Below are 15,118 nucleotides of genomic sequence, written 5' to 3' on the forward strand. Positions count from 1 at the left end.
TTTTAGCGCGCGCAACGCGATTTAATCTTAATTTTTATCAATCAATATTAAATGAAAAATTATGTGTAAAACCTACCTAGTTTAAATAAAAATGAAAATATTGAGTATGAACACTAAATTCTAAATCATACTTTACTTCAATTCAAACTGCTTCAAACAAAAAAAACAAAGTAAAAAATAAAAAAAAACATTCCAATCTTAGACTATTAATTAATGGTTTAAGATTCCAATGAATAATCGTTTTCAATTAAGGAAATCGATTTTAAATTAATAATCGATATTAACCGTAGTTTTTACCCTTCATTTGTCGTCTGTGGTTTTTACCGTATCGCAGCCTCTACCACTCTACTAAAAAGGTTCAAAAAGTAAAGAACTCAGAGCCGTATAGCCATTTCATTTAAATAAAAAAAACTGTATCACAGATTCACAGAACAGACCATAGATTAAAGACAACAATGAAGAGTGCACTAAAGTCTAAACGATTATGAACTCAGAGCCGTGAAATAATTATACCAGTTAAAAAAATAAAATACACTTGCTGTGATTTTGCGACCACCTTGATTTAAAAATTTTAAGATCAAGCCATAAACGTAAGTATTTCGTTACAAAAATCAATTTACATGTATTTTACGAAGATATTTTATAATATTAAACTATATCAGGCATTTAATTTCCATTTATACGTCCAGCGCAATGTTATGTAATTACGTCAATAATATCCTCACAGCGGATGTTTTCAAAATTGCAACTTTAATGTAGCAATTAATAGCTTTTGTTTTTATTGATTTACAAAAAGTGTTAGTTGATTTTTATTATTTTTCGTACGTACTTTAACAACGATACGTATTTTAAGAACGTGCACGTTTTTATCTTACTTTTTGAGATAAGGATAGATAACCTTCGCTATTATTAAGTGCTTCTAAATGAAGTTACTGCAGTAATTGAACCCCAGGACACAATACTTTTTGCTATAGTTACTAGAATTTGTCCATTTCAATTTCAATTGTCATGATACAGAAAGTAGTGAGATATTAATTTTTTTCTATTACTTATTAACAAAATAAAATAGGTAGTACTTATCACATTTAAGGAAAATATAACCAAGTAATTAAGGACAGTGGAATATTAACATCCTTCTTTTATATATAGTAATAATTTGAATAAAAAAATTGTTTTGGTCTACATCTAGACACAAAAATGTTAGTTAATACTTAATTGTTTTTTTTTAAAGATGGCAGACAAGGTAGTTTCCACGGTCACTAAGCCTCAGATGCGAGGGCTCCTGAACAGTGTGATCAAGCGTAACCTGATTGTTGCTCTGACACTGTCAGGCATTGCCGGCGTCCTCACCAAGCAGCTGGTTGGCAATCCCCGTAAGAAGAGATACGCAGAGTTCTACAGGTACTTTTAAAAAATTATATCTGTACTAATAAAAAAAGAGGAGGAAAGATTTGTTTGTTTGTTTGCCTTGTATAGACTCCAAAACGACTGAACCGATTTTAAAAATTCTTTCACTGTTGGGAAGCTACACTATCCTCAGGTTCTATGGGCTATATTTTATCCCCATGTTCTTATGTGAACCGTAACTATGCAGGTGAGACTGCATGGCGGGATAGACTCTTGTATTTCTGTAAACTATTTTAAATATTTTTAAATGAACAAAATTAGACAAAAAGACTTACCACCAATAACTAATCTTTTTTATTTGAAACTATTGGACTGATTTTATGCAGTATTTTTTATATAGAGATCAGAAACATCACATCACATCACACATCATTTCAATAAAAACAGATTTTGTGGCAGGAGTGTAGATGTTTATGTGGAAAATTCTCTTACTCTTTTTTTTTAGTATCTTTTGTTTCCATCCATTTAAGTAAACATAATTTAGGTGCTTGTGCATATAATAATCTAAACTGTCCCAACAGGCATGGATTAATCCAAAACCAATTAGATTTTAGTCTGCCTCAAATGAAAAATAAACAGTGTGATTATAATTTAAGAACAAAGTTTCTTTTTTTCAAGTTTTGGTCTTACAATTGAATGCTAGCCAGTACTTAATAATTTAGGTTTCAAATTCTCAAAGTAAAATTTATTTTAAAGTTATTAATTTCAAAATCTATATTCACAGGACATATGATGCTGAGAAGGAGTTTGAAAAAATGCGCCAGAAGGGTCTATTCCAATCTTGCTAATTTAGGCGTGGCTGTTACGTAGTTGTATTATTTGCTGTAATTATATATGTATGATAATTTAAAATAAAAAGATAACCAAAAAGCTTTATTTGTTTTAATTTACTTTTTAAAAACAAATGTCTATTTGAATGCTCCAGTGGCCTTTTTATTAAAATTTCAGGAGCTCATAAGTGGTTAGTACCTAACATATTATGAAAAGAATTCTTAATAGTTGACTCATGTCAAATTTAATTTTTTAACAATTTATCTTCGTCTAATATATGGAATACGGGTTCAATTTATTATATCGATATCAATTAATAAGTTTCATAAAAACATTAATTTAACATATGAACAAGTTAATTATAATTATTATTAGGAGTGAAATGACTAGTGATTTATACCCTCATTTTTAATTTGTTTGTTGGTAAACAGTACCTACTCGTCAAGAAAGGCTGTAGCATAGGTACAAAATTGTATTGTACCGTAGGTACGATATAATGTCGTCGGTTACGTCAATGTTTGAATGTGTTTTAACTTCTCATACAAGATCCACTTATTTTAAACATTTTTTAATTAGGTTTTTGATCGAGAACTTTCAGTAACTGATAAACAAAATCATTGCTATTTCTTTTCTCGTGACAAAATATTTATAAACATAATGAACCTTGCCGTGAGCCGTTGCGATTAATTTATGATTAGGTACAGGAAATAAAACAAAACATAATTAAGATAATTTTAATCAGGACATCGATTTATACGTATCATTCCGGAATACATAAATAATTTAACAATTCAATTGAATACATATCTGCAATTTACACGTAACATTTTAATTTTAATTTATCTCTACGCAAATCTCAATGGTAAAATGTTGGGTAGGCTTATGAGGCTTACGAGGTTTCAGTACAGGGACCAGCCTGTTTTGTTTACCTACATTCACTTAACTAGAATACACTACGAACAAGGATGTGCGAAGATTTCGTTAGCGTTTTCCGAATAGCGAACTTTCAATTGAAGCATGACCTAGATTAGTAATTATTGTAGAGCAGGCGAATGTTTACTATAGCTTGGCAACTTCGTTCGTAACACTCCCAATGGACCGCGCGGGCTGGGAGGCGTGTAGATGAATGAAAAACCCACGACTGATGCATCTCACTACCCACACGCACGATTTCACACCCGCGCAGTCTTTCCCCCGTTGCCCGTTGTCATCATGGGAGTGTGATGCATGTCATCAAGGAACTTGCCATATTATAAAAGAATATTGATGTTTTTTTGCTGTAAAGCCTAGTTAGGACTACTTTAGTTTCTAATCGAGTACGAACAATTTTTGAATTTACCGTCCAAAAATCATTCGCACTCGACTAAAATACTAAAGTAGTCTGTACGGCCTTTACCTTAGACCATGGTCTAAGGCCTCAACCGACGAATGAGTGCAATGCATAACGCCATCTCGTGATGAGATACATCACTCTCAAGTTTTCAACGCTGAGTCGAGGGTAGAAAGAGGTAAATGTCGCCTTAACATAGACATTTTATCATTGAAGCACCATCTTGTTATCTTTATTTTATCAGTAAATACGACAAAATGTAATAAATGGCATTACCAATGTAAGCCGAGCTTCGATCTTGATTTATTCGTGTCACTTGAATTAACGTATATTTTTCAAAAAATCGAGCTCACTGTTCGGAAAATGCCGGTTTTAGGTAGGTACTTCATTCGCTTACTAATGTCCTAATAACTTAGGGCTCGATAATTAGGTTTAGAAGAATTTTTAGGTATATATCTAGGTACTTAAGTTTAGGCTTAATTAAGTAACTTTAACAAAATTGCAGAGAAAAGACGAGATAATTATTATTAAATAGTTGTAGAAAAGTTGGTCTTTTTATGATAAGTTTTTTGTGCATTACGTAGATACATTTCCATAGAAATGAATCGCATTTGTAAAACGTTAATTTTATACTTAACGTATTTTATTAGGCAACTAAAAGATTAAAACTTCATGATACAAGTACCGTTCTTACTATATTCAAAGTGAACATAAACTGGATGAAAATCAAAGATTTTATAATATTAGGTATGTCACTATCGTCGGCTAATTGTCATTTTATTTAGTCATACAATCTAGTAGCAAACAACGAAAGTTATTTATACAAATAATACCTAAATATAAATATTGTCTACAATGTCGAGTTGTGTATTCAGGAAGTTTAAAAACTATATGCACATACATATAAAGGTAATGTAAGTAAACACAAAATCGTGTATGTGTGCGTTCAGTTAAGCAGGTAAACGATCTGTTTTTACGGTGGTTTTGTAGGCATGTAACATAACTAATATTATAAAATCGTTGATGTAAATAGCATATTAACCTACCAAATAATTTGTTATCATTCCCTTACATTTTTTCTATATTTAAAAATGAGAACAACAATGAAGTTAGTACAAGTTCACTGGCATGACATATGTTGCCAGTTTTGGGACATGTCCGTAATTTCAAATATTGGTAACTGCTATTTTCTTCCGGATTTCCGGTAGAATCAGCTTCGATTAGTTGAACCAACTTGCATTTCAAAATCTGCTTTAAAATACGAGAGGCCTACCTGAAGCAACTGATTTTTATATAGAATTATTGGTGAAGTAGGTAAAATGGGTACAAGCAAAAACCACTGACAAGCAAAAACATTAATAGAATACGCTTGTCGTAGGTAGGTCGTTTCACGTTCATCCGATTTGTCACAATGAGATATTTTTGTAATATAAAATCGAATATTCATTATCGTTAAAATTATCTCCGCGGTTAATTCAGCAAGTTTGATCGATTTCTTTATCTATTAGTACGGTATATTAATATTATAAAGAATCAATTTAATACAATTAATTACTATTATATTTTAATTAATAAGCGTAATAGATCAAAACATTAACGTTTTTTTTAAATTTACTAATTAATATTTTATTTGGGCGCAATCTTTTTTTCAAAGGAGACGGTCCAGACAGATCGTGAAGATATAAGTAATACTAACGTCGCTATTTGTATCTGTCCATTTTTTACCCAGGCACTGATTGCTTCTAAGTTCCAGTCAACGAGTTTTGATAAATATATAGGTGATACCTATAAAATAAAATATTTTGGGAGATATAGACCCAACGCGGAATTTGCTAGGTAATTTTTAACGCTTAAAAACACTCAAATCATACAAAGTAACAAAGGATTTTTAACAAAATATAAATGTACGAATTATTACAACAAATTGGCATTGCATGCCGTTAGGGAGAGGTCACACGGTGCGGTGCGGCGCCGCACCGGAGACGTTTTGCCGCATCGCTGTACACACGCGGTGTGCGGCACCGTGTGCATTGATATTTATATGCAGAGCGCCGCACCGTGTGTCCTCTCCCTTAGTAAAGGGGGTCTTCTAGTATGCAAAGTGAAAAATATGCCTTTTTTATTTTATGATTTTTTCTTACTAAATAAAATTACTAATTCATTTATACTCACTGCATTTTAGTAAGTATATGTTACATCAATGTAATAAAGAACCATCTCCTTTTGGTTAATTTATTAACTTCAAAAACTTCTATATGCGTAAAATATATAGAAGTGTTTGATTACAATCTTATATTATTATATAGGTTTACTAAAGTTTATTTTTCAAGTGGCAGTAAAATAGGTACACCTAACTGTTTTCTGCTTATTTTATTGTAAATATAATGAGAAGATTGTAGCATTTTTTCATAGGGTACTAGGAAAAGACTATAAATACTATTAGATATGTTATTAGCGTCGATACTGAGGCAAACAAAAGTGGCTAATAGTCTTAATTTTTATTTAGTCGGTTGTGTTGTTCACCTCATTTTTGTAACAGATAAAATTTGTGCGTGTAGTTACATTGTGTTTTATTTTTTAATGAAGGTATCTATTTGGTAAAAAACCAAATATTTCAAATAAACATACGTAGGTACCTAATTTTATTTTATTTTATTTTTAATGTATTATTTTGAAAAAAAATAAAAAACATTTGCTCTATATTCTCACAAGTGCCAATCTAGCATTTTTTTCTTGTGTCGCCACAAATAAGTCTAGGTAACTAAAAAAACAGCACGTTTAAAATGCCGATGTATGTTGCTAAAAATACATTGAAAATATTCTCAAATTCGGAAAAAATGCTACAAACTTGTGCAGACACAATCAATCAATCATATCAATCAATACTTAGCTTTGTACCCTCTAGGCCTCAAAAAGAAATAAATATAAAATAATAATTGAGCAAGTAATAAATCGATTCTCACGCGTGACCTGTGCTGAATGTCATCGTAGTTCGTATCCAGGCTTCAGAAAAACGATAGGTACTTGACTTAATATTGACTAAGCTCTTGCTTCATTTTCACCTCAAGGACTATGGACAATAATATTTTCACGAATGGCCTGAATTTCACGAATCTACTTTCAATTACTACTTTTTAATTTCACGAATTCATGCAATCAATTAAACAAGTAGGTAAAAGTAAACTCACAGTAAAAATATATACTTATTTTACTGTGCCTTAGTTTTTGACGTTTATGATACACAAAGGCAAATCGTGAAAGTTTTGTAAGATAGTACTTACCTAGGTCTGTATGACACATATTATGTATATTGTATAGGCATAACTACTATATTATATCCTTTTAAAACGTTAGACCAGAAATGGATTTCTGAATTTTCTGAAAAATCTTATCTGGTACATTCTGAAATTTGTTGAATGGGCATAAAACGGGAATCAGCATCGAGGAATCCAATAATTCTCCCGATGATTAATCCGACCAAGAAAGAAAGTTCCAGGGCCGATCTCAGACATAGGAGAAGATGATCTCGGCTGCTGCCTTTCTTTTAATCTGATTTGTACAACTGTTATGTTTTGATTGTAACTGTTATTTTTTTTCTTGCGTGTCTTACATTTTTCTATCGCTAAGAAAGTACATTTTTCTGGATGAAAGTTATTTTATTTTCTTTTTAGTATCCCTGCCAATGTGTATACAAACGTTCATCATTTCATGATAATCTATCAATCAATCGTTCAATTGAGCAGTGACATTATGCGTTCACTCAGTCACCCATGAGAATCGTCATATTGTTCAAGTTTATTTTCAAAATGTCTTTGTGATTTGATTAAAAAAAGAATAAATAAATAAAAATAAGCGTATTGAATTAACATGTTGTATTGTTTTTACATTACGTTTAAAACCTAACAAAGAGCGCCACCGTATGTTATGAAATTGTCCATACTTCTATGGAAAATCGTCTTCTGCGTAGTACAGAGGCGTGGGTGTGTGACGGCAAAGGGGAGTGAGTGGAGAGCAGGTGGTAGGTGCATTCATCATTTATTCATTACTAGCCGACGCCTGCGGTTCCACCCGCGTAGTTCCTGTTACCGTGAGAATATAGGAATAAAATAATGTCTATGACACTCACAAATAACGTGGCCTTCTAGTGGTAAAAGAATTTTTAAAATCGGTTAAGTATATCCAGATTAACCTCTACAATACCACAAACTTTACCTCTTTGTACTCGTAAGCATAGAAATGGGCACGGTATTATCGCCCGCTCTATACTCACTCTCCTGCACCGCGCAGACGAGGACTTAGTTATCTGGTTATTTTATAGAATGACTATACCTAACTTACATTATCTACTATAACATGAAAATGTGTGAAATATGATTATGGCCACACGATAGAAAAAATCACTTATAGCCTAGCAAGCAAGTGCTTTTTCGCCCAACTTTTTTGGGCCCAGCAGTGCCAGAAAAATAAAACAGTAAATAATAACATTTGGTACGGAAGAAAAAAATTTAAAACAGAAATAAAGTTTGTAGCTAAAATTGCAATTAGTTTGTAGCTATAATTGTACATATAGTTAATAAATAATATAAAATTAATATTATTTAATAAGTATACAATAGGGGGTTTGGTTATGTGCAAATAACTTCAAACTAATTAAGATTTTAAAATTGGAAATTTGTCTCGCGGCCAATACTACTTCTTTTCTTTGGCACTTAAAAATAAAAAATATATAAAAATAAATGTGTAAATTTTTTTAATTATTCATTAATTAGTAATTACTATCCAATTATTTGCTTATTAGTTGGTAAATAATAAATCCGAAATTATTTATTTTTCTTACGTTTGAGAATAACTACAAAAAAATGCACCTAGAAAAGGATAATTATAAAATAAAATTATATTAATTTGTGACACACAGTGGCGCCCCATAATAACAAAAATCCGAGGCCCGCCCCTTGAAATGAACACCATTGTGTTACCAGCACACAATGCAAACTACCATTTAAATATTTAAACTGTATCCTTAATATAAATGTTGGTATCTAACGAAGTTACGTCGCTTTCAAACAAAACGTTCTTTAATTAAAAAAAAAACTGTAAGATATATTTAAAACCCATGTGATATCGAGACGCGCGGAGCGTGTCACAAGTCAAATTTCTACAGTTGAATATCACATTTGTTTTGAATAAATAATTTTACAACAATTTCGAAACATTTTTTTCTTACAACAAATCTTAAACTCCTGGAATTTTTCAGTTTGTATCCTTTTCCAAAAGAATTTCAATCATTTATTTTTAAAATCGGGCTTAAAATATTTGCATAAAAAAACGACTAAAGTAAAACTTCTTTAACTCTCAATTTAGAACGTCCGTTCGTCTCTCCCGATTACAATTTTCGTAACGTATTCTCTTGCTTACAACCCAAGTTATGCGTTCTTATAGAAGTTTTACTTCAATAATGCTATCTTCTTCGACGTTGTGGATTATGATAATTAAAATAAAAGTTGTACGTTTAAAATGAATATGATAAAAAAGGAATGGAATCTTAATATTTGTACTCTATAGAAATCGTTGGCAATTCTATTATAAATATATTACCTATGCCATACGGTATTTAGGAGTAGGTAAGTACTCTACGAAGATTATTGAGAGTAAGTACATCTGAGAACGTTTTGTATTAAAAGCTACGAACGTAATATTAAAACTATAACTTTATGTAATTAATAATGATACATAACCACAGATTATTGCTAACGAGTTGAACCGGCGGCTCTTTATCAGGTGGTCTCTGCACCCCGCACGTCGAATGTCTTTCCTTCGTTCTCCTCTTGACCGTACCCTGTTAAAGTAACACAAATACAAATAATTAAAGTGAAGGTCGAATCTTAGGGAAACAGGCGCCTTTGTCAAGTTGAAATGCTTTTAATCTAAACGATGACGAAGATTGTAAACGCTTCGACTCAAATAAATCGCTCATTCTGCAGCATAAAGAGAAAAAACATATTAAATTGTCTATGGTTAGAAGCACACTTCTGAATTTGAGACTGTAATTTTTACAAATACTCGCCTGTATCATCAAACTCGCATTCCTTTCCATTTTTCACCGACTCCACGGACGGACCGTGCAGTTTGACGCACAGTATCTCTTTATAGTTCTCCAATGCTAAAGCTATCACTGATCCGCCGAGTAGGACCTCGCAGGACGTTATCCTTTCCGGTGGTGTGTAAACTGCTATTAGTTTGCCTGGAATTCAAAATATAGAGTTTATCCGGCTCGAAGGACCAAAAGTGATGTTAACAAAAAAATACATGCCGAGTTTTAGAATATACCATTGTTTAGTTGGTTAATTAAAACAGTTATAATTAGTGTTTAGTATTAGTTACCAGTTATTTATTTATTATTTATTTATTAGTTACCAGTATGTAGGTCCCATAATCTGACAGATAGGTCCTTGCACGTGTGGTCTGTAGACAGCAACACTCCGCCTGACTTCGACAACCTCAAAAGGGACGGTGCTGCTACGTGTCCCCGCAATGTCAACCTGCAGTTGCCTGAAAAGTCATCAGAAGTTGAAGAACTATAAATTGTTGTATGTTCCTTCATCGGAATAGCAAGAATAGTTTACTTTTAGTTCGACGTAACTCTAAATATAAATTACTAAGGGATAAATACTCTACAGACTATTGGGATTCGTTTTAAAGCATTTAAATATTGTCTCATAAGTCGTGCTTTGTTATACATATAATTTTCTTAAATCTGAAGCGCATTCTGACGCAATAATTGACAAAGATAATCATATTTTTTTTAGAGAATTCTTCCTTCGAATTTTGTATAAAAAGAAAATTCTCACCAGTAACCAAATCCCAGACCAATATCCTCGTATCAGCGAGCCCTGACACGACGCAGCCGTCGACGGAGCTGATCGCCAGAGCCACGGTGTCGCAGCCCGGCTTCCACTTCTTGAACAGAGTCCCCGACTGAAGGTCGTACACCACGATGAAGTTTGGACTTGGCTCGTCTAGTTCGCGTGAAACCACACAAACGTAGGAACCTAGAGGAAAAAAATGGCTTCCAGTGAGAAGAAATATGATGAAAAAGAGTAGAAAAATGTTGAAGTTGTATTTTTTTTAGCTTTTAGTAAATTTATAAGGATTATTATCCTTATGTTAGGCTGCATGTACAATGTTGTACATCTACACTAATGTTATAAAGAGGAATTTTGTATGTCACGAATAAACATAAAAACTACTGGGCCGATTTGTCTTTCACGGATGAATATTATTATTATTACTATGCTATGTTATTATTACAGGGAGTAACATAAGCTATATTTTATCCCATTTGTAATTCCCATTTCTGTGGGAATATGGCGATAAAATCGGTTTAGTAGTTTTAGAGCTTTTTCAATGCAAATAAACAAACAAACAATAAAATCATTTTAATTATAATATTAGTATAAAGTGGAAATACCTTCATAAGTAATCGCGGCCCTTGAGGTGATGAAGTCGTGGTGAGGTATTCTGAGGTCATATAACAATTTTCTTGAGGTCAACGACCACACAAGCAGGGGAAAGGGTTTCTGAGTTTCATCGCCACACACTAAAACTCTGAAAAGAACAATTTTTTACAAAAATACATTAAATCAGAAGTGGGATACGTTTTATTATTTTCAAGCTATAGGTCTATATGGCATACGTATTAATAAAATTCGAGATGATTGGATAGATTTAAATCGAACATGTACCTTCCATCGCCAGACACGAGAAGTGAGTTTAGGAACCTGTCTTCTCCAGCCTTGAACGTCGTTACACAGTCACCTGTACATAAAAATATAAAAAAAATAACTATTGTACTGTTGCTCTAATTATTCATTTACATAATTAGAAAACATTGATACACAAAAAGTAAAAGAAAAGTAACTGTACCTACATTGAGTCTAGTCATTAAAATACTCGTATATCAATGAATGTAGGTACAGTTCATTGATATACGAGTATTTTATTGACTCAAAGTTGTAGACTCAGTGTAGGTAGGTACAGTTACTTTTCTTTTACTTTTAGTGTACCAATGTTATCTAATTATGTAAACGAAGAATAGTAGGGCTCATTTTATACAACAATAATTATTGTCAACGAACAATTTAAGTTAGAAACTAAAGTAGTAATACGCTTTATTCACTAGTATACACTATTTTCAACAACAAAAAAGAAGCTAAAAACTAAAAAAAAGAACCATTAAATCTTCTCACCAGTTTCAATATTCATGAGGTTGACATACATCCGGTTCCTGGAAAGAGCCACAAGATGCTTCGGGTCGTGGAGGCCGTAGTAGGGCATCTTCTGGTTCATCACGCCTTTTAGGGCTACCACGTATTTACCCTGGAACCATTAATCATTTTTTTAAACTACAGATCTGGAATTATTTTAAAGCTCTCTAAATTGCAAAGTTGTATATGACGTGACTTTATTATATTAATATATTACTTAAATTAAAAAATTAAAAAAAAAATTTTTTCTACAGAATCTATATGTTAAAATGATTTATATTCAGTTTGAGGCGTGATATTATTGGTAGTGGTAAAGGCTTCAATCGATGTCCATTTTTAGAAAATTGAATATCTAAAGTTGTTTATTTTTACTACTATTAGAAATCTAAAAAGAAATATCTTCTTTAACGAGTTAGCCAGAGTCGTATAATCTTTGCGAATGCAGAATATGTGTCCTAAATAATATAAGTGCTAGATTTAATCGTAATTTATTCTTACCTGGTCTAGGTCATACACCTTCAGCTCTCTTCTGCACAACACCACACATCGATACTCATCGATCGGAACTAGGTTGATCGGGTGAGTTATTCCCACTATTTTTCTCACTAACTTACACCTGAAAAGTAAAATACGTCTTCATTGTCATAATCACAGAACGGAAAACGCTAAAAGCTAATTTACTTCTTTAATCAGTGATCATAATTGACGCGGTATAAGACATTTCGAGTCGTCAGCTCTAGCTCGTTAATCTTGAGGATAAGGATGGTAATATGTTCATTATCCTAATAATTATGAAATGGTTGAATGGAGAAGATATTTATATAAAGATATTATTAATCTCAATATATATATATATAAATGAATTGCTGTTCGTTAGTCTCGCTAAAACTCGAGAACGGCTTAACGGATTTATCTTATCTTGGTCTTGAAATGTTCGTGGAGGTATAGGAAAGGTTTAAAAGGTGAGAAAATCAAATAATTTCCGGGAAAACCCTAAAAATTGCCCTTTTCTATTCCCCATACAAACGTTTAAGAGTCAAGCGGTAGGGTTAGGGTAGGGGTAGGGTAGGGGTAGGGTAGGGGTAGGGTAGGGGTAGGGTAGGGGTAGGGTAGGGGTAGGGTAGGGGTAGGGTAGGGGTAGGGTAGGGGTAGAGGTATAGAAGGGTAGAGTACGGATAGAGAATAAGTGCACTTATGTCAAAACGAAGCTTGACCGGGTCCGCTAGTATTATATAAAGATATTTGAGGAATATCTCATTTATGATAACATCTACAACTCGTTAGTACAAGAATGCTGCCCTTTGCCCCACTGTGCCCCGCAAAATCATGCTTAGGTGCCACTACTCTTATGCCTGTCATTTCACCACAAGCTGGTTTGTTGACGTCGTTAAAAAAACATTTCTGCTGCTGTTTAATCTATGGGACTCTTGGACTTGTGCAAAGTATTTGTTTAAACAAATTAACATTATAACCTTAAAACTTACTTTACGACATCCCACACGCAAATCTCTTCTCGTTCCGTCGACACTGTCGCCACAAATTTACCCCTCGTATCGAACCTCACTATCAAATTATAGGACTTAGTGTCGAAACCTTCAATCATAAACATATCCCGTTTTTCTCTGTTCTCCGTAACTTTCCAAAATTCTTCGTTCGCTGGGTATAATGTTGGTACTGGAGGTTCGAAAATTTCTTTCATCCACTCTTGCACTATATCGCTATCTATTTCTATCCCAGCACGATGTCTTTTCTCCATCGTAGTTCTGAGAAGGCCGAAAAATTGTCTATGGTCGTAATCTAGCGCATAGGAATGTGTCTCGAAAACTTCTTTGAGGATATTTAGATGCTCTGGTAGCGGGTCTATGTGGACTAGTGCTATGTCTTCGAGGAAAAGGCCACAACCAGTGGCAGCGAGTTTATCGTGAATCCAATTTAATTGGGTGAAATAAGGTTTGACGGCAAAGGCTTCTGGGTCTTCTTTTAGAAGGTGGTAGTGTTGGAATGGCAGCTCGTCGAACTTTCTCGTGTTATACCTGAAATGAGAATTAGTTATTGTTTAAGGCCCTGTCAGTTGTATTTCGGCCCTTAAAGTATATCATGCTTGGCAGCAAATGATGGTAATATGGCATTTTCAAAAAATATAGTTGCAAGATATTGCACTTGTAAAAGACAAAAATAAGAATGAAAAGTAGCTCACCATTCATCAGAAAATTTGTTCTCCTGTGAAATTAATCGGCCGCTCATTTTTGGATCGTTTTCTACGAACCACGCACCCTGGAATTATTTATTCAATAGTTGAGGCAGATTGAACTTCCAAGGCTTACATTAAATGACGTTCCTCAATATTGAACTTGAAGTTTAAGGAACTTGAGATCATAAATTATAATATGTATTTGGGGAGAAACTCAAATTGTTTTCATGTATTAGTTCTTGAGTTAAGTAACGTCTATTAATACGATTGATTAGTTTAGATTGACTTTAGGTTTTTGACTAACTGTTTGACCCGTCATTTGTAACTACAAAAAACTGGAACACTTAGTCACCTCGTAGTATTCAACAAGAATCTGTCTCGCGGCGTGCACATGTGACGCATACCGGTCCGTTGCCGTGACGGCCAGCGCCGCGTCCCGCCAACGAGCCGCCCCTCGCGAGTCCCACCGCAGCCAGGGGGCCAATAGAGCCCCCAACTGAGGCCACAAAAGAGCCCCTGGTGCCCATGGAACTGTAACAATTGTCGACAAAATAATTAACTTATCTCAATAAATAGCTTTAATCCTAAAGTAATGGCGAATTTTCTGGTAAGCTAAAGTCTGCCTCACGTGACATTGCAGAGGATTTGTATGGTCAGAGGAGAGTTGTTAGGACTAGAAGTCCAATAAAATAATGTGGTACTTATTTAATTCTGTATTAGATCACTTTTGCGGGCCGATTGCAATCATAGACTAAAGCGTGTTGAGTGGTGGTGGAGAGAGTGTTGCCTATGTTAAATATTGTATTGTTTCCTTAACAGAAACGTCCTCGATGGTCCTCCCTGTTGTCGACCTATGTGCACCGGCTATAAGCGATCCCCAAGCCTGTTCTGTTAAATTACCAAATTATACAGTTACACTTACAATAGGTCTCCTCGCTTCTGAATAGATCGTCATGGGCCAACAAGTCCAATATTTCCGTATCATCCAGTCCTCTTCTGGCAGCCGTGAGTAGAGACAAGCAAGCTCTAACCCTCTCCATCCCGAGGGCCGCTTCTGTGGTGATCAGTATCTGTTCCAACTGGCCTTCCAGGTCCTCACAGATGACCAGCTCGGGAGCCGTCTCTGGTTCAGATTGTTCGGTGAACGTTTCCGCT

At 33.8% G+C, this 15,118-nt stretch overlaps 2 protein-coding genes across 2 annotated transcripts; one reads left to right on the top strand and one right to left on the bottom strand.

Annotated features, from left to right (window-relative positions):
- Window positions 1–431: 431 nt before the first annotated feature.
- On the top strand, window positions 432–2,279 carry LOC112050263 (cytochrome c oxidase subunit 6C). The gene is made up of 3 exons (XM_024088492.2): window positions 432–590; window positions 1,232–1,401; window positions 2,132–2,279. The coding sequence occupies exons 2-3, from the start codon at window positions 1,232–1,234 to the stop codon at window positions 2,193–2,195; spliced, it is 234 nt and encodes a 77-aa protein (XP_023944260.1). The 5' UTR covers window positions 432–590; the 3' UTR covers window positions 2,196–2,279.
- A 619-nt stretch (window positions 2,280–2,898) lies between these two features.
- On the bottom strand, window positions 2,899–15,118 carry LOC128199285 (uncharacterized; the record flags this gene model as incomplete). Its single annotated transcript, XM_052888184.1, is given in 12 exon segments — window positions 2,899–9,344; window positions 9,573–9,749; window positions 9,923–10,057; window positions 10,357–10,557; window positions 10,977–11,113; window positions 11,251–11,323; window positions 11,755–11,884; window positions 12,271–12,388; window positions 13,257–13,805; window positions 13,970–14,046; window positions 14,316–14,494; window positions 14,886–15,118. Coding segments are annotated over 12 exon segments (2,071 nt in total), but the record flags the coding sequence as incomplete, so codon positions are not given.

The sequence above is a fragment of the Bicyclus anynana genome, chromosome 2 (assembly GCF_947172395.1).
Source record: "Bicyclus anynana chromosome 2, ilBicAnyn1.1, whole genome shotgun sequence".
Lineage (NCBI taxonomy): Eukaryota > Metazoa > Arthropoda > Insecta > Lepidoptera > Nymphalidae > Bicyclus > Bicyclus anynana.

Excerpts from the sequence above, each read along its gene's own strand:
- LOC112050263 (XM_024088492.2), top strand. The coding sequence starts at position 1,232 with ATGGCAGACAAGGTAGTTTCCACGGTCACTAAGCCTCAGATGCGAGGG. Across the intron at positions 1,402-2,131 it reads AGATACGCAGAGTTCTACAG|GACATATGATGCTGAGAAGG; the intron begins GTACTTTTAAAA and ends CTATATTCACAG.